The following is a 19,803-nucleotide window of genomic DNA, read 5'->3' on the forward strand; positions in this document are numbered from 1 at the left end:
TTCCTTTCTTCCAAGGTACCTAAACTGAGAAAATAAATGGCGACGTGTAATGCGATTTCATAGAAAATACGAATTTATCAACGTTTCCTAAAAGTACATCCATTTTTCATCAACTTTTTTTTACTTGTTGGTAGTAAATGGAAAAGGGGACAACAGGCAGCATACCTTTAGCTGGGTGATTTATGAGTTGCTCTGGGTATTAATCTCAGGCCTAAAAGGTTGATACTCAACAACCATCATCTATTATAATAACGAAGATGGATTTATATTTAAAAAAAAAGATTCTTCAAGAAAATATTTTTATTATGGTTTTTCTTGTTAAATTCAAAGTTTTCTTGTTTAAGGTTTTTTTTAAGGAAAAATGGTGTTTACGAGTTGTCGTAAAAGTTATTTTCGTTTAGAAGATGATTTTTATTTGTAATAAAAATCTAGTACTTTGCGAGAGTATTAATATTGAATATCTTTGTTAAAACCGAGCCAAAATCATTTTTATTTTGTAATATTAATTACGAGGGAATATCGTATATTGAATACAAAGAGATCGTTCAAATTCGGAACGAACATTTCCTCGCTTTTCGCAACAATAACGTCACTAAGAGAGAAATTTGTCGAGGACGCATTACAAATACGTATTACGATCGACCTTTTCATGCTCCAATAACTTTAATGTAGGTACCCCACCAAACTGCAACGTATCCAATATCCACGTCAAGGTATAAGTTCAATTGTAGAAATTGACTACTAAACGTCATTGTAACGTAACGTTTTTTTTAATATCTTAATTCATTTCGATCTTATTTTCTAATCGGATATACTGAAACCATTCCAATCGATTTCCAAGGGAAATAAACAATTTCCCTTAAAACAGATTCGAAAGCTTTGGAAATTGATGGAAATTGGAAAGCTTCGATGTTGGGAATTAATTTAAGCCGGATTCTCGTTTTAAATTGTTGGCTAACGTACCTAGTTCTAGATTACGATTTCAAAGTGCTTTAAAACTTGAAACTTCCCAAATAATGATTCCTATATAAAAAAAATAACTCTTGGCTGAGAAATCGATGAAATAGAAATTAATCTGTAAAATAAATCATCATTATGAAGGTTGTAAAAGTAAATCTGTCCGTAACTGGAATGAATTATCCCAAAAACTTTTTAGCTGAGTCCGGAAGAATAACAAAAGTCTTCTTAAGGATTTTTACGTTCACTTCAAAATTTTCGTTATCCTCACAAAAACTTTCCCTTGTAAGTTTCTTAATTTTGCAAACTACCCACCCACCATCAATCATTTTGAAACTTTTATGAATTTTTTCAAATCACACCTCAATTTAATCTTATCAGGGAATACTTTTTCATAAAGTTATCGAATAAACTTAAAATTACAGAAAAAAGTTATTTCTGTTAGATAACAACGTTATCTGGTGTCGTTTCATGAATGCAATTTCCCATCTCGTTTTCCGGAACGCTAACATTTTCATCCCTTGAATAAACAATGAGGCTTGCGAACAAATGTTCTTCCGATAAGGATTGGAGGGAAAATGGTATTCAGAGGTATATTCTGGAAAATTTCATCGAAAAAAAAGTCAGCAACGGGTCAACTTTCGTTCGTAGATCGTCCAATTTTCTAGCCGACCGCTTTTCAATGCTACATTTTCATGACTTTTTTTTTGTCGGCATTTTTTGTTAATTTATGACTTTTTATTATTTTAGGCTGTGATTTTCGATGAAATCGAACTCACCGACCTGTGCCTAGCCGAGTGTTCCATAAAAAACATAAATCATAGTTTTCAGGTAAGTTTAAAAACATTTATATTTCAATTAATTTAAATAATTAGATATACAGGGTGGTTCAAATTCGATGTCCGAATAGGCTAACTTGAAAACTATAAGAGTTAGAAGAAAAGTAGCTGACATGTCATGATCTCGTTTTTCGAGAAATTGCTAATGCCGAAAAGCTCATAGCGCTATCGTCTTTTGTTTTTCCGCTAGAGGCCAAAATTGAAAATATCGTAAAACCCGCAAATGTAATTATCTTTGTTATTATTATAGGTGGAGTATTATAACTAAAACATTATATGGACACTTTTTTACAGAGAATTTGATGACGTAGTCAAAAAAATTTTGTCGGCTTTAGATTTTGAGATATTATCACAATTTTCGTTTTTTTAAATGGAAACAACCACTGATTATTCGCTTAATAAATTCGTTATTTTTTTCTGATTACAAAAATATAGGGTTTGACAGGTCTATTTCTTATTGTTTTAGAATAAAACTAAAAATAAACTTTTCTTTTAGTGTCGTCGAAGAAATTAAATTTACAGTTTCCTGTAAATTATGGTTCTATAACTAAAAATTAAAAAAACATATTTCTGATATTTGAAACAAATATATTTGTTGAACTGTTTAATTTATATATGTTTTACACAAAAATTGGAATAGATTGCATTATTTCACATTTTTTATTACGATTTAATATTATTTTTAAATTACTTAATAAATTATCGATAGATGGCGCTCATGTTTTTTTTTTAATTCAAATAAACATAGCAACATTTGTTTGTATTCAAAAATTTTCTGAAGCGTCACTTTAAAAATCCTGTTTTTAAGATCAATTACGAAAATTTTGAAAAGTTTGACATGTTAGAATGTTACATATTAAAAAAATATTTGTTTTTAAATACCAGAAGTTATCTTCGTATTTAATTGTTAACTTTTTAGATTTTACCTACCGCCCCGTAACTTACAGGAAACTGTAAATTTAATTTCCTAGACGACACTAGATGGAAATTTTATAAAAAAAGTTTATTTTTAGCTTTATTCTAAAACAATAAGAAATAGACCTGTCGAACCCTATATTTTTGTAATCAGAAAAAAATAACTAATTTAATAAGCGAATAATCAGTGGTTGTTTCCATTTAAAAAAAAAAATTCTCATGATATCTCAAAATCTAAAACCGAAAATTTTTTTTTGACTACGTCATGAAATTCTCTGTAAAAAAGTGTCCATATAATGTCGTAGTTATAATACTCCACCTATAATAATAACCAAGATAATTGCACTTATTGGTTTTACGATATTTTCAATTTTGGCCTCTAGAGGAAAAACAAAAGACGGTAGCGCTATGAGGTTTTCGGCGTTAGCAGTTTCTCGAAAAACGAGATCATGACATGTAAGCTACTTTTTTTCTAACTCTTATAGTTGAGTTAGCCTATTCGGACATCGAATTTGAACCACCCTGTACAGTGAAATAAGCAAAATTTTAATAACTGTCAAAATAAAATCGGAAGACAAAATTTCTAGTTCAGAGATTTAAATATCATGAAGGTGTAGAATTATCACAATATGAAGATATTGTGATAATCCCTCATCCATAAGTTTTCCTTACAATAATTTCAATTTCCTCCCCAAAAGCTTCATTGCAGTTACAAGACACTTCTTGGAAAATGTAAAATGTGGTTAACAACCCTAACTAATTTTAGCATGCTTAACACGACAACTACATTTATCTTTTAAACTTGAAACTTATCCCCCTTGAAGCGACGATATTACACATCGCAAATTCATATAAATGTCACGAAATTGTTCATTTGGAAGTTACTACGCATATTCCGCAACCATGAAATTTAGACACTCTTCTGAAAATGTCTAATTAACGCAGCAATAAAAGTCACAAAGTGATTAAATAAAATCAAATTTATATTTAGGGATAAAAATAAAAGATGAATTCGGCTAAAAAATGAAAAATTGCGTGACTATGTTACACAATTCCGAAACAATTTTCATGCAAATTTTCCGGAACCTCGGAAATGATTCAATTTCCGTCTATAACATAAAAATTTGTTTCAAAACGTTTTATAACAAAGAAAAATATAAAAATGTATATATTTCAAACGTATTTTATAACATTGTTAATCTAAAAAGTTTGTATTGAATCGTACCCACATCGTATCGACATTTTTTTTTATTTCCTTACATCTAAACTTTTACAACATCTTTTACGTTACAACTACGGCTGTTTTACGTCTTTTTTACGTTCCGTTTCGTTATATTCCACTCAATTAAGTAATACTACATTGTAATATAACATTTTAATACATCTTATTTATTTTTTACGACCTTTAAATAAAAAATTAAAAAGTAAATTAACAATAAACTCCAATGACATTAGATTTTTTGACGTTTAGTAATACTAACATTAGTTCTAACGTCAATTAGTTTTAATGACATAATGAGATTTTAAAAATTATAACCTATATTTTGACCAGATGGACAGTGACGATTATCTTTTTAATTAAATTATTTAAATCGAAAGTAATTTAGTTTTGTGTGCAACTAAGGAATGTTAAATATGGTTAATTTTCTTTTGAAACGTCAATCATCCTCGGGAAAAAATGTTGAGTAAGGTTAGTTTTCTTTTGCATTGCAATTATACCGTGGAGGAATGTTGGGCAAGGTTAATTCTTTTGAAATATACCGGGAATTTTGATATAACTCGCAGCACTAACTTCTAGAGCAAAACTAGAACTAACACTAAACCTAGAACTAAAAAGTATCGGGATTAGCCGTGCGTCTTCAAACATGTATTGATATGTTACATTTTATGTAAGAGAAAGTACATACATACCTGGTTTCTATGGAAATATATTTTTGTATATTACATCTTAAGTGAAATTCACTGTATTTTCTTATGAAAAAAATAGTATAGTTCATTTTTTTTCTATAATACCTGTCAAATTGTTGTAAAGTTGGCAAAATTAACAGGGAGTTTTGTTTTATCATGTTTTGAAGTAAATATGTCACATTGACGTTTGAGCTTTCGTTATTCAAAAAGAAAAGGTGCATAAAAAGTGTGGTGGGGTGTTTATTTGCCATTTACTTACCTAGAAAAGGTATTTTATTCTATTTAATTACTTTGTAGCACATTTTTATAACAAATATGTACTTCGTCAAAATCGTATTTATCTAAAAATTTATTAGTATTTTAACCTCAACTAATTAGTTACTGACAATGTTACTAAAAATCATGAAAACAACATAAATTTTATAAGAGTCCTAGATAATACCAACAGAAACCCTAAATAATTTACATTGACAAGTATTATAGAAAAAAAACGAACTATAGTAATAGAATGACGTTAGATGTTTGACAGTGACATGACATTAAAATTAGCCCTAATGAAATTTAGAGATTTTGAACGTTAAAAAAATTTGTTTTCATTAATTAACCATTTATTCCATCCATTAAAGCGATCATCCTTTGATGTTGTTCACTTTGCTACTTCCTGCAATAACAGCACCATAACAGCACGTCAGTTGAAGAGATAAACCGTTCGAAAACGGTGTAAGGCGACGAGCAAAACAAAGCCTCCGAATTAATTTCGAAGTACAAAAGCGTCCGATAAAACTTTATAGAATTCACGACGTTTTCAAGCTTGGTATAAATTAGTTTTCCAAACAGGAAATTGAGCAGAAGGAAAATTTGTTAATTAGAACCCATTTTAAAGTTTAAACTTAATTTCAACAAGTCAACACCTTTCATTAATACATTTGCATCAATTAAATTCTGTATTAAATATAAAATATTGGTAGAAATCGATGTTTTTGTTTTAGGAAACGTTAGTTTTTCTCTGAAAGCACCGATTTATTGATTCCGTGAAAACGATTCATATTAAATCCTTGGTAAATAGCAATGTAACGTGAATAGGAACAATTTTGAATAGTGCTTTGTTATTCATAACCTAATTTCTTTCTTTTGTAAAATAGGTAATCACGCCGTATAGATCATTAGTGTTGTGCGCTGAATCTCGTCGCGAAATGGAGGAATGGGTTAGTGCTTTACATAATGCGAGTAAACGACGTTATTATGAGAATGATCAACCTGATTGTTTATCGGGATGTCATCATTGGTAACAATAATAATAATAACGATATAAATAACTTTTTAATTACGTTTTTTTAATAAATATAGGTATGCTACTTCACATGCAAGACCAACATATTGCAATGTTTGCAGAGACGCTCTTCATGGTGTTACTAGCCATGGGCTTAGCTGTGAAGTGTGCAAATGCAAAGTACACAAGAGATGTGCTGCCAAAGCTATTAATAATTGTAAATGGACCACGTTATCGTCGGTTGGAAATGAAATTATCGAGGATCCCGATGGGGTATGTATTATTAAAGAGCGACGTCATCACGCTCTCGAGTACTTTCTCGATTTTTCCTTTTAACCCTTTATAGGGTATAATGATTTAAAGGCGATAATTTAAAACTAATCCTGGATTTAGTTACATTATGAGATAAGAAACCAAAATATACATATATTTTATTATTATTATTATTATTTCTATGGTGGGAATTATATTCCCTTTGCCTGTGCAACTACCTCCATAGTAATAACTAAAGTACTTACAAAAAAAACATATTTATTCGCATATATGTATATATATATTATATATATATTACACCCATAGCTTATCCTTGATTATTATATTGATTAATAATAATTACCTACTGCCTGTGAAATGCAGTAAAGCAAGGGACAACGCAGAGAGGTACTGCACATCTTTCGCACATTATTTTAGTGCGTTTATCGTTTGTTTTCGTACTGCAAAGTCTGCATCGTTTATATGTCTCCGACGGACAAGGTAAATGATCTCCAACATTCGAGAATCGTACTTCATCAGTAACCACATGAATGGCTTTCTGGCGAGTGTCGGCCTGTATCAACTTTTTTCTGATCACATAGGTGGGAATGGTGGATCGTCTTTTTCGACTGGAGTATACACCAATAAGCCCTCGAGCTAGGGCTACGCGAAACTCCAAATGCGTCAGATTTACTTTACTTATCTTGCTCATAATAAAAGCGTTAATGATGCTAGCATCAAGGAGAAAGTAAAAAAGGCGAAGCCACCATCGTTTGCTTCTTCTTCCAACTGTGTATGTGGTTTTGATCTGGTCGAATTTATCCACGCCTCCCATTCGCTTAGTATACTGCTTAATGGCTAAAGGGCAGCGAATTGGCACTTTACTGCCGTCTTTCTGAGTCCTCAAAGTAGTACAAACTCCGACTTTTGGATGGAACGCACTGCTCAAAAGTAGTACCTCCTTATTATCCTGCCAAATTATAAAAGCAACATTGTCCTTCACACGCCATTTAAATTCACCCTTAGATAGGTTTAGTTTTCTAGCGTTTGGACCTTTTGTAAGTTGAGGTAATCCTTCTCTGTGCCTACGCACGGTGCCAGTTGCATATATGTTATGTTCATACAAATATTCTAAAAGTTTGTTATCTGTGAAGAAGTTGTCAAATGTAACGTGAACATTCTTTATATTGTTATCAATTAAATGTTGCGTCAAGTTCTTCAGGGACTTTTGCTCCCAGCCCTTTTTCCACTCCATCCGTTTTCCCAGTATAAATACTAAATGCATACAAATATCCTGTCTCACTGTTGCATCTACACCAAATTTTGTATCCCCGTTTGATGGGCTTGAGAGTTAGGTATTGCTTTAGCGAAGACCGTCCTTTGAAGAGTACCATTGACTCATCAATACTCTGTGAACTAGATAAATTGACATTATTTTTACAGGATTCGTTAATAATATTTATCAATGGCCTTAGTTTGAACAACCTATCGTATTCGGGACTATTTCTTTCAGGTTGTCGCGCGTTATCATTCAAGTGTAGGCTGCGCATAATTTTCTTGAACCTTTTTACTGGCATTATTTCTGCTATGTCATTTTCTCGAAAACCTGGATCAGACGACCAATACAGGTCTATCATGGGCAGAACTTTATAGCCCATTATTATGAGAATGCCTAAAAAGGCTTTTATTTTATCAGTAGTCACGGGCGTCCACTCTTTTATTTTCATTTGGTCGGCATATAAGTTTGTTTGCGACACAATAAGTTCTATAGCTTCATTTGTAAAAAACTTTTCAAAAAAGCGGATGGGCCTAGTTTTAGGATTGAAGCTTTGCTTAGTAGTCAAAGGAATCTTGTCAAAATCTTCAGCAACGGGCCGAGAAGTCCAATATGTTTTTTTCCATGTCTCTTCTTCGAGATCAGAATCATCAGTGTCGTCAGGTGAGGTACTGAGTTCGGAAGTTGAATATCGAGATCGCGTCAACCGCCTAGCCGGCCTTACAGTAATTGAGCTACTATTTTCAATTTGTTGACTTACATACACGGACAGGTCTTCACTTTGTAAATCAGCTAGTGGAATGGCTTCAGTATCCATAATTTCTGATGATTGTAGGCTGGTCTGATTATGCAGGAGGTGCGGAGACATTGACCGATCATCGGGATTTTCCAGTATTTTTTGAAGCCGAGCGGTGCTGTACGGAGCTTCTTCCTCTTCGGCTTCCAGGTTATCGTCAGACACTTCTGGGTCATCAGGCAACCCAAAAAGCTCTTCAAGCGCATGCTCTATTTCGAATTCTGATAAACCTTTGTCTAAGCCACTTTTTGCACTCATCTGCCAAAGCAAAGCAAAAAATATAGCAGCCACTCGCAGGCAGAGGGAATATGCTTCCCACCACAAAAAGCAATTTATTTGAAAAACCAGGATACCCAAAGATAAAAATATGTGTCAAAATACTTAGGACAAATCCAATATAACATGTAAATAATAAAACTTACCTCAAAATCTCGAAGATCTACAAAATAGACCGTTATACAAAATTTGGTACGAAAAAACACTATTTTTGAACATTCAACAGGTGACAGCAAAAAAACAATGTTATGACAGTTATGCATTTCTTCACGTCATATTATTGACAGATCACTAAATAAGTTGCCAACTTACAAAAGAAAATTAAATTTGATTATTTTCTTATAAAAAATTTAAAAAAATTATGGTGGTAAAAGTATCACCTCTGCCCTAAAAAAGGTTAAATCGATTAATTACAATTAAGATGGTTTGTTTATTCATTTTCTTTATTAATTTATTAAAAATTACTTGATTTTGATTGAAATTGTCTTAATCGCCCAAAATTTGTTTCTTTTCTTATTTCTTGACACAGTTTAACCGATTTAAGCTATATTTATCCCGTCGAGTTGTAAACGACGACGTGAAATTCCTTAGCAGCTTGACCTACATTATCATTAAAAGCATTAAAAAATATTTTTAGACCTCTTTTAATTTTCGTTTTTCTTTTAAGAGCATCACAATGCCTCATCAATGGATGGAAGGAAATTTACCCGTTTCAGCGAGTTGTGGTGTTTGTCATAAACCATGTGGATCCGTTTTAAAGTAATTTATATAGTTATATTTTTATGGATTTATTGTTATTCTTAATTTTTTTTTTGTTATATTTAGATTGGTAGGTTGGAGATGTCTCTGGTGTAGAACGACTGTACACGTCGAGTGCAGACCCCATTTACCGAAAGCATGCCCTCTTGGCCCAGCCAGGGTCAGCGTCGTTCCACCGACAGCGCTTCATTCCATTCAAGATGAAGCCTGGGAGTGTGTAAGACCTCAAGCGTCTTCACCACTTCTAGTTTTCGTCAATTCCAAATCTGGTATATATTTTTTTAAATTCAATTAAGCATTTTAGTTGTCATATCAACAATATATGAATATAAATCCTGGCGCATCCACCATTTCTGATGTTGTAGATAAGTAGATGAAACAGAGTTTTTACATAGTTTTTAGAAATCACCACTTATATATGTTTCATTATGCAACATGAAGGAAACTCATTATACAGAAACGTAACCATTGAGTCACATGATCCACTATAAATTTTGTTGAAGCCTACAAAATTAGCAACAATAGAAGTCTTGAAACCAACAAAAACGGAAAAATGATTACAACTACCTCTTGGTGTTACTACCTCTTCTAAGGAATTATCTATCATTTATACAATGACATATTCCACCATTTTGAACTCAAATAAAATGTGTGGGCGTTATCTAAAATAACACCTACACTATTGCATTCATGACCATTTCCAATACATGTCTGTAAACAACGTCGAAATCAATCATTGAAGTAGGTATCCTCTTCGACATTCCCCGTACTTGTCCCCAAAATACGATATTCGTATCTAGCTATAGACTCGAATGAACCTTGTAATTTCGCCAAGAAATGTACATGATGAATCTTAGTTATCAAATAAATTCAGTTTGTCATGTTTATACACAAAATGTCAAAAGTGGTGTGAAGTTGAAAATGTTCTGCTCGATGAGGTGAAAAGCAATAAATAGGAATAGTTACATTTAGCATGAATGTGAATGTAAAAGTTTAGTGTATACTTTATGTTGTGAATGGCAGTAAAATGAGATGAATAGAAAATATATTTTTTATTCAAAATTGAACTTTTGTACGATCCTTTGAAATAAAGCTGTATCCATCGTTATATACAGGGTGTCCCGTTAAGCGTACGGAGCGGCTGTATCTCAACAACGGTAAGGCCTAGAGGTTTGGGAAAAAAGTCCTTATAAGCAAAGTGGGCAAGAGAAATAGCTGGAAATTATTTTGAAGTTCGTAATTCGACCGCTAGGGGTCGTAACTGCCATAGAGAAACATAAAATTCCCGCTATCTCAAAAAGTTAGACGATGAGCTATAACTTTGACAACATCATTTAGTAGCTTGGATAAAACCGCATCGCTTTTGTTTTGCAACATTTTTTATATCTGTCATAATAAGGGAGGGAGAGGCCAATGCGTTTTCAAATGTTTACATTTTAATATCTCCTGGACCATTCAACCGATTTGAATATTTTTGGTCTTGTTTGAAAGAGCATATCATGCTCTTTTAAAAGATATTTTCAGTAAGACCGCTTGGTTTAAAACAAAAAAACTAGAGGGCGTTATCTGCAGCGGTTACATATTTTTGTGATTTTTGAAAAAAAGTTAAATGGAACGGTACTATTTACTTCACAGACCGTTAATCATCATAAAATTTGCTAAATATTAGTGAAAACCGCATCTCGATATCTCCATCCATTCTCGAATTATAAAAGAAAATGTTAAAAATTCGTATATCTTAATCAGATCAAGTTACCTTAGGAAACAAATAAGAGAGAACAAAAATTTTATTATCTAGAACCTTCCTTCACACTTTATCCAAGCATAGAACTGCTTCAAAACTACTTTTGAGGCGTGTTGAAAAGCCAACGGATCAATGAAACATCAACAATGATAATAAAACAAAATAAACCAAAACACTTAGAATAACTTAAATTTTTGGCAAAAATAACTCACTAATGAGCGAAATGCCTTCCATAAACCTCGATGCATTTATTTAATCTAGTTTCGACGAAAAAAGAGCGCTGCTTAAGTCTCGGCCCTGGACACGTTTTTACTGGTATTTAGTGTTTTGTCATATTTTTCCTGGTTATTGGTTTTTTTTGAAAAGTCAGGTCGTTTAGTCTACCCAATAGATAAAGAGGTGAAAGCAATGTGGGTTTTGCTCGAACCAAGAATGCATATTATGCAAGTTTACATCAGCTTGTGGACAGATGCTTCATGCATCCATAGCATTTGTGATAAAAGGATTGGATTTGCCCAAATCATATTTAAAAGTCAATGGTAATAGTCCAATCTGTTATCATAATCGATATCTGTTAAGGCCTGATGTAACAACGTGGTGGCGATATTATTCTTTTGAGAACTCTTGTGGACAATTGTTTTCGGAGTTCCCAGATTATGTGGGATCACTTTGCGCACCAATATGATTTACGAATTCATAGAGATGTCTGAATGGGCTACACGTTGCCAGTTTTCCGTAATCGCTACGTCAATCTTGAAAACACTTCTAGAGAAAAATTTCTTTCTTTGTCGTAATTGCATTGCACATTTTTGCCATACAGTTGCATCGTATTCGAAACATTGAAAATAAATCATCATACGCTCTATCATACGCTTCTGCGTTAGTAAATGACATGTTTACAGTTACCATGGTTATGTGATTTGTTTTTCTCGATGAGGTAACTGGATCGGATTGAGGGCACTCGAGTTTTTAACATTTTCTTCTATAACTCGAGAACGGGTGGCGATATCGAGATGCGGTTTTCACCAAAATTTAGCAAATTTTAAGGTGACTAAGGGTCTGTGAAGTAAATAGTATCGTTCCATTTAACTTTTCTTTAAAAATCACAAAAATATGTAATCGCTGCAGATAACGTCCTCTAGCTCATTTGTTTTAAAGCAGACGGTCTTACTGAAAATATCTTTAAAAAGAGCATAAAATGCTCTTTCAAACAACACCGAAAACATTCAAATCGTTTGAATGGTCTAGGAGATATTAAAATGTAAACATGAAAACGCATTGGCCTCCCCCTCCCTTATTATGACAGATATGAGAAATATCGCAAAACAAAAGCGATGCGGTATTATCCAAGCTATTAAATGATGTTGTCAAAGTTATAGCTCATCGTCTAAGTTTCTGAGATAGCGGGAACTTTATGTTTCTCAATGGCAGTTACGCCCCCTAGCGGTCGAATTACGAACTTCAAAATAATTTCCAGCTATTTCTCTTAGTCACTTTACTTATAAGGATTTTTTTCCCAAACCTCTAGGCCTTACCGTTCTAGAGATACAGCCGCTCCGTACGCTTAACGGGACACCCTGTATACAAAGTTAACATAGTATTTAAACGAGACGTTACATTCAGTAAACTTCTTTACTCATAAATATCTATTAATTCATATTTGAACAGCTTTATATCATCCAACACACGTAAACAAAAGTATTATTCTATAGAGAATTGTTTTCCTGAAATTTCTGGTAAATATTTAACAGAGTTCACACCATGCTGGGTGTTCATCAAATATTTACTGTTAGTTTTTGCTGTTCCTTTGGGTTTGAACAGTATTTCAATTTATCCAACTTCACTTTATTCAGTTTAAAACCCATAAAAAATTTAAAAATTCGTTTTAGGTGATAATCAAGGTGTAAAATTCCTGCGCCGATTCAAACAATTATTGAATCCAGCTCAGGTTTTCGACCTGATAACAACGGGACCCAGGGTTGGCCTAAGGCTTTTCCGTCACTTCGATCCATTCCGCATCTTAGTTTGTAGTGGGGACGGATCCGTGGGATGGGTTCTTTCCGAAATCGATAAATTGGACATGCACGTAAGTATGCGATCGTAAATATTTACTTAAAAAAAAATTAGGTCACATTAATAAATTAAAAAATTCTTTTTAACAGAAGCAATGTCAGTTAGCAGTACTTCCATTGGGCACAGGAAATGATTTAGCTAGAGTATTAGGTTGGGGATCTTCATGCGATGACGATACTCATTTACCACAACTTTTAGAAAAATACGAAAGAGCAAGTACAAAAATTTTAGATCGTTGGAGTATAATGATTCACGAGCGAACGATAGCGATGCCAAAATTATCTTTGGTTCCGGGTGTAAGCGAAGAATTACACAGTCAAATGTCTGAATACGAAACGAATCTAGTCGATCATTTGCATAAAATTCTCCAATCGGATGAAACATCGGTCGTTTTATCATCCGCTAAGAGGTTGTGCGAAATCGTAAAAGAGTTTGCATCTCAAGTATCCGAAAGTTCATTGATACGCGGCGACGAGCAATTAAGTAAAAAATGTGATATTTTACAACAAAAATTAGATTTACTCCTCCAAACGTTGACCAGCGAACAAATAGACGCCACCAAAATCGAATTTGGCGACGATGAGGACTCGATAACGAAATCAAACCAAAAGGAGGACACCGAGAGCGAGATATCTTACGACTCCAAATTGAAAACTGAAAAGGACCTTAGCAACTTTAACTTTAGAAAGCATCGAAGAACATCGCGTTTCATGGAGAGGGAAAAGGACGCGCTGATTATGCGAGCGAATAGTTTAAAAAGGGCCATTAGAAGTCTGGTGGAACACACGGAGAAAGCCGTCGACGCTCAGAATCGATTAAAAAACGATGAAACTTCGATTAAAATCACTTTAGATAGTATGGAAAAAGAACATCAAAAAATGGACTCCTTGAAAGTTCTTTCAACAATCGATTCAGCATCTATTTCAGATGTTAGTTCAACCACAAGTAATAGTTCCATTTTGACAACACGATTAGTTAATATATCTCCTATACCAGATGTTAGAAGAGAATCAACATGCGAAGATTGCCCCGATTTTCTTAATGTACCTGCACCACCCGATTTTGCTGATAGTCGAAGACCTAGTCAAATACATTCAATGTGAGTAATTACAATTACAGTAAAAACTCGATAAACCTCAACAATAATTAATATAATCTCAAAAATATCAATTTATTGTAACATCTAATGGAGATAGAAAAAAAATTATTAACAAAATCGATTTTAAATCAGATTCGAAACAATTTTTATTTGAAACAATTTTCGATTAAAACAATTTTTTGAATCGATGTACCGGCTCGTACAAAAGTAATTTCATAATTAAATTATTTCTGATCTGTATTTCTGAAAATTATTCATATTACGGACACTCCCTATATAAATTCGTTAAATTAAATTAAATCAATAAATTTTTACAGATCCGATACCAATAAAACTGATACCGAAAAGATTCTCATCGAAACTTGTAATACATTACAATCAATTCAAAAAGATGAAACAACAGGCAACGAACGAATTATATCGATAACGGTCCACGCGACAGATAATCAAGAATTAATAGAAGAGCCGGATAAACGACGTTATTCGAAAGGGATACGAAAAGAAGAAGTTGAAATAGACGTTGTTATTGAAGAAGAAGAAAAAAATAATGGCGACGAAGATGAAAAAGAATGTAGCAGTATTATTTCGGCGATATCAAACGAAGAAATCAGCATAGTTTCGGAAGTAGCTGGTGATCAAAAATCGTTTTGTCCTCGAAAAAATAGTGATGGTGAAGATGTGAATGGTCATATTGGGCACATTGATTCCCCGGAAACCGATACTTATCCAAATTCGGATGCTTTACAAGGATGCGAATCCTTAATGGATGATATTAGTTCAATGTTGGGAAATGATCTATGCGGATATGACAGCATGGAAAATACATACACCGACGATACCACTTTATTTCATAGCGAATTTAGTGAGAGTAAAATGGGAAAAGAACGAAGGAAGAGTATGAAAAGGGATTCTTTAGAACGAAAAAGACGATGTTCCAGGAGTAACATTGAAAACGATGAGACCACCCAATACGGCTTTGAAAACAGAGTTTTTATGTCAGTTCAAAATGTAGATCAGCCGAAATATTGTAGTTTAGCCCAATTTGTTGAAGGCAACGATATAGCTAGAAGATCCTTCAAAAGAGGCCGACAATCCAAGTTACAAAAAGTTACAACTGAATCGACGTTACATCGACAAAACACATTAACTGAAGAGAGCGAGGGTAGTTTAAACGGGTCGCAAATAAGTTTAAACGAGAAAAAATGCGAGGAAAAAGATGATTTTCATCAATTTCCTCAAGTTTGCGTCATCGTTGAACCACCTTCGCCGGATTTAAACGAAACTATTCGCCAGGAACGAATGGATAAGATTAGCATAGAAATAGAAATAGAAGATACACCTTTCAGGAAAAATGTGCAACTATCAACGAGCGATATGACCAGTAACAATAGTAGTAACTCGAATCTCTTGGGAATTGACAACGAACATTTTTTGAGTTGCTCGCCGGCGGCAACCAGAAGAATTTCCTGTTGTAGTATGTTAAACGCTAACGAAGCTGCCATGGTTGCTGCTGCAGCAGCGGCCTCAGCGAGAGAGAAAAAGGAAGATAAAGAGGGTATTAAGGAAAAAGAAAAGAAGAAATTGCCGATTATTAATCCTTTAGTACGACTTCCAAGTTGGCCAAGTATGTGTCTAAATTAAATTCTTTCTAAAGGGTGATTTGTGGGAATCTATAATACAGTGAATTTCACTTAAGATGCAATATACAGGGTGTCCCGTTAAGCGTACGGAGCGGCTGTATCTCTAGAACGGTAAGGCCTAGAGATTTGGGAAAAAAATCCTTATAAGCAAAGTGACCAAGAGAAATAGCTGGAAATTATTTTAAAGTTCGTAATTCTACAGCTAGGGGGCGTAACTGCCATTGAGAAACATAAAGCATCACTTTTGTTTTGCGATATTTCTCATATCTGTCATAATAAGGGAGGGGGAGGCCAATGCGTTTTCATATGTTTACATTTTAATATCTCCTAGACCATTCAACCGATTTGAATATTTTCGGTGTTGTTTGAAAGAGCATTCTATGCTCTTTTTAAAGATATTTTCAGTAAGACCGTCTACTTTAAAACAAATGAGCTAGAGGACGTTATCTGCAGCGATTACATATTTTTGTGATGTTTGAAGAAAAGTTAAATGGAACGATACTATTTACTTCACAGACCCTTAGTCACCTTAAAATTTGCTAAATTTTAGTGAAAACCGCATCTCGATATCGCCACCCGTTCTCGAGTTATAGAAGAAAATGTTAAAAATTCGAGTGCCATCAATCGGATCCAGTTACCTCATCAAGAAAAACAAATCACATAACCATGGTAACTGTAAACATGTCATTTACTAACGCAGAAGCGTATGATAGAGCGTATGATGATTTATTTTCAATGTTTCGAATACGATGCAACTGCATGGCAAAAATGTGCAATGCAATTACGACAAAGAAAGACATTTTTCTCTAGAAGTGTTTTTAAGATTGACTTAGCGATTACGGAAAACTGGCAACGTGTAGCCCATTCAGACATCTCTATGAATTCGTAAATCACATTGGTGCGCAATGTGATCCCACATAATCTGGGAACTCCGAAAACAATTGTCCACAAGAGTTCTCAAGAGAATAATATCTCCACCACGTTGTTTTACATCAGGCCTTAACAGATACCGATTATGATAATAGACTGAACTATTACCATTGACTTTTAAATATTATTTGGGCAAATCCAAATCTTTTATCACAAATGCTATGGATGCATGAAGCATCTGTCCACAAGCTGATGTAAACTTGCATAATATGCATTCTTGGTTCGAGCAAAACCCACATTGCTTTCACCCCTTTATCTATTGGGTAGACTAAACGACCTGACTTTTCAAGAAAAACCAATAACCAGGAAAAATATGACAAAACACTAAATACCAGTAGAAACGTGTCCAGGGCCGAGACTTAAGCAGCGCTTTTTTTTCGTCGAAACTAGATTAAATAAATGCATCGAGGGTTATGGAAGGCATTTCGCACATTAGTGAGTTATTTTTGCCAAAAATTTAAGTTATTCTAAGTGTTTTGGTTTATTTTGTTTTATTATCATTGTTGATGTTTCATTGATCCGTTGGCTTTTCAACACGCCTCAAAAGTAGTTTTGAAGCAGTTCTAAGCTTGGATAAAGTGTGAAGGAAGGTTCTAGATAATAAAATTTTTGTTCTCTCTTATTTGTTTCCTAAGGTAACTTGATCCGATTAAGATATACGAATTTTTAACATTTTCTTTTATAATTCGTGAATGGATGGAGATATCGAGATGCGGTTTTCACTAATATTTAGCAAATTTTATGGTGATTAACGGTCTGTGAAGTAAATAGTACCGTTCCATTTAACTTTTTTTCAAAAATCACTAAAATATGTAACCGCTGCAGATTACGCCCTCTAGCTTATTTGTTTTAAACCAAGCGGGCTTACTAAAAATATCTTTTAAAAGAGCATGAAATGCTCTTTCAAACAAGACCAAAAATATTCAAATCGATTGAATGGTCCAGGAGATATTAAAATGTAAACATTTGAAAACGCATTGGTTCCCTTATTATGAGAGATATGAGAAATATCGCAAAACAAAAGCGATGCGGTATTATCCAAGCTATTAAATGATGTTGTCAACGTTATAGCTCATCGTCTAACTTTCTGAGATAGCGGGAATTTTATGTTTCTCTATGGCAGTTACGCTCCCTAGCGGTCGAATTACGAACTTCAAAATAATTTCCAGCTATTTCTCTTGCCCACTTTGCTTATAAGGATTTTTTTCCCAAACCTCTAGGCCTTACCGTTATTGAGATACAGCCGCTCCGTACGCTTAACGGGACACCCTGTACAAAAATATATTTCACATAAAATGCAACATCTCAATATAATTTAACATTACAGTAATACCTCGACATAACGGATTAATACGGGGAAGACAGTGTCCGTTATAACCGTTTTAGCTGTGCGCCTCTCAAGACGTCTAAACCTGAATGTTTCTAGTTCTAGGTCTAATGTTAGTTCTAGTGACAGTGATAGGTAGCGCTAGTTAGCACTATCATTATAACTAACACAAGACCTAGAACTAAAATCATCCGGGTTTAGCCGTCTTGAGAGACGTGCGGCTAAATCCGAATGTTTCTAGTTCTAGGTCAAGTGTTAGTTCTAGTTTTGCACCAGCACTATCACTAGAACTAACACAAGACCTAGAACTAGAATCATTCGGGTTTAACCGTCTTGAGAGGCGCACGGCTAAACCCGTGCAAAAAGCTAAACTTTTCCTTTGTAAAACTATCTAATGCCTGTACTACATATTAAGCTATGTTACATTTTATGTGGGACCATAATAATTTCGTAACAATGGTTACTGCATTCAAATATTGCAAGTTATATGAAATTCCCGGTAAATATAAGATTTTATTATAATATCAAAATTTATGATCAATCTACCATTTGATGATGTACTTAAAAAAATTTTTTTGTAATTCGCTACGATAATGGAAGCTATAACAGTACTCAAACGGGTGCTGTAATGAGACTCCTTACAGCATCCGATGCTGCAATGAGATTTTAGTAACATTAAATGGAACCAGTTCAAGTTGGTGACATTGGGTCATTAATTTTTCTAGTTGTCAATGTGACAATTTTTGTCTATGGATGTTTAAACACGTTCTTAGCATCGAATACAAGGTCCACAATGATGAGGACATTGACTCTGAGCAATTTCTCTTATTTTGGGAGGTGTACATCAAACATTTTTTTCAGGTGAATATATTTTGTGTTTTGACAGTTTCTAATTGTCAATTCAAATTTTCTATTTTCAAGTGTTCCGGTGTTACCAACTGCTACATACCTATTTCCCTACATTGCCAAAATTTACTTTATTTTTGTTAAAAAAAAGTATAAAAACGCGAATTACAAAAAATAGCATAAAAAACACGTTTCATAAGACTTAAAGCACTCATTCATTAAAAGACTCGTGGCCTCGCCACTCGTTTTTCAACTTGAATTCGTGCATTTCAAGCGTGTCTTACGAAACTTGTTTTTTAATATACTATTTTGTAATTCGCGACGGTAATGAAAGCTATTACAGTACTCAAACGAGTGCTGTAATGACACTCTTTACAGCATCCGATGCTGTAATGAGATTTTAGTAACATTTTATGGAACCAGTTCAAGTTGGTGACATTGGGTCATTAATTTTTCTAGTTGTCAATGTGACAATTTTTGTCTATGGATGTTTAAACACGTTCTTAGCATCGAATACAAGGTCCACAATGATGAGGACATTGACTCTGAGCAATTTCTCTTATTTTGGGAGGTGTACATCAAACATTTTTTTCAGGTGAATATATTTTGTGTTTTGACAGTTTCTAATTGTCAATTCAAATTTTCTATTTTCAAGTGTTCCGGTGTTACCAACTGCTACATACCTATTTCCTTACATTGCCAAAATGTACTTTATTTTGGTTAAAAAAAAGTATAAAAACGCGAATTACAAAAAATAGCATAAAAAACACGTTTCATAAGACTTAACTTGTTTTTTAATATACTATTACGTCATCAATGGTAGATATTAAATAATTTGAATAATTTGAAAAAAGCGACTTCCCACAAATATTTAACACCCACCACTTCTTTTAGTC

The 19,803-nt window shown here is 33.6% G+C and overlaps 1 protein-coding gene across 5 annotated transcripts in view; it reads left to right on the forward strand.

The window, feature by feature from the left end:
* Window positions 1-19,803, forward strand: part of LOC111419771 (diacylglycerol kinase eta) — an 80,678-nt gene that overhangs the window by 55,904 nt on the left and 4,971 nt on the right. For 3 of the 5 annotated variants that reach the window (XM_071196630.1, XM_071196631.1, XM_071196633.1), the window contains 8 exons: window positions 1,708-1,788; window positions 5,762-5,904; window positions 5,967-6,162; window positions 9,157-9,248; window positions 9,315-9,517; window positions 12,882-13,078; window positions 13,155-14,164; window positions 14,482-15,788. In XM_071196630.1, the coding sequence (XP_071052731.1) occupies window positions 1,708-1,788; window positions 5,762-5,904; window positions 5,967-6,162; window positions 9,157-9,248; window positions 9,315-9,517; window positions 12,882-13,078; window positions 13,155-14,164; window positions 14,482-15,788 (3,229 nt within the window). The remainder of the gene's footprint in view (window positions 1-1,707; window positions 1,789-5,761; window positions 5,905-5,966; window positions 6,163-9,156; window positions 9,249-9,314; window positions 9,518-12,881; window positions 13,079-13,154; window positions 14,165-14,481; window positions 15,789-19,803) is intronic. The other 2 variants (XM_071196632.1, XM_071196634.1) reach the window with 1 other exon arrangement.

Source organism: Onthophagus taurus, chromosome 6 (assembly GCF_036711975.1).
Source record: "Onthophagus taurus isolate NC chromosome 6, IU_Otau_3.0, whole genome shotgun sequence".
In the NCBI taxonomy this organism is placed as follows: domain Eukaryota; kingdom Metazoa; phylum Arthropoda; class Insecta; order Coleoptera; family Scarabaeidae; genus Onthophagus; species Onthophagus taurus.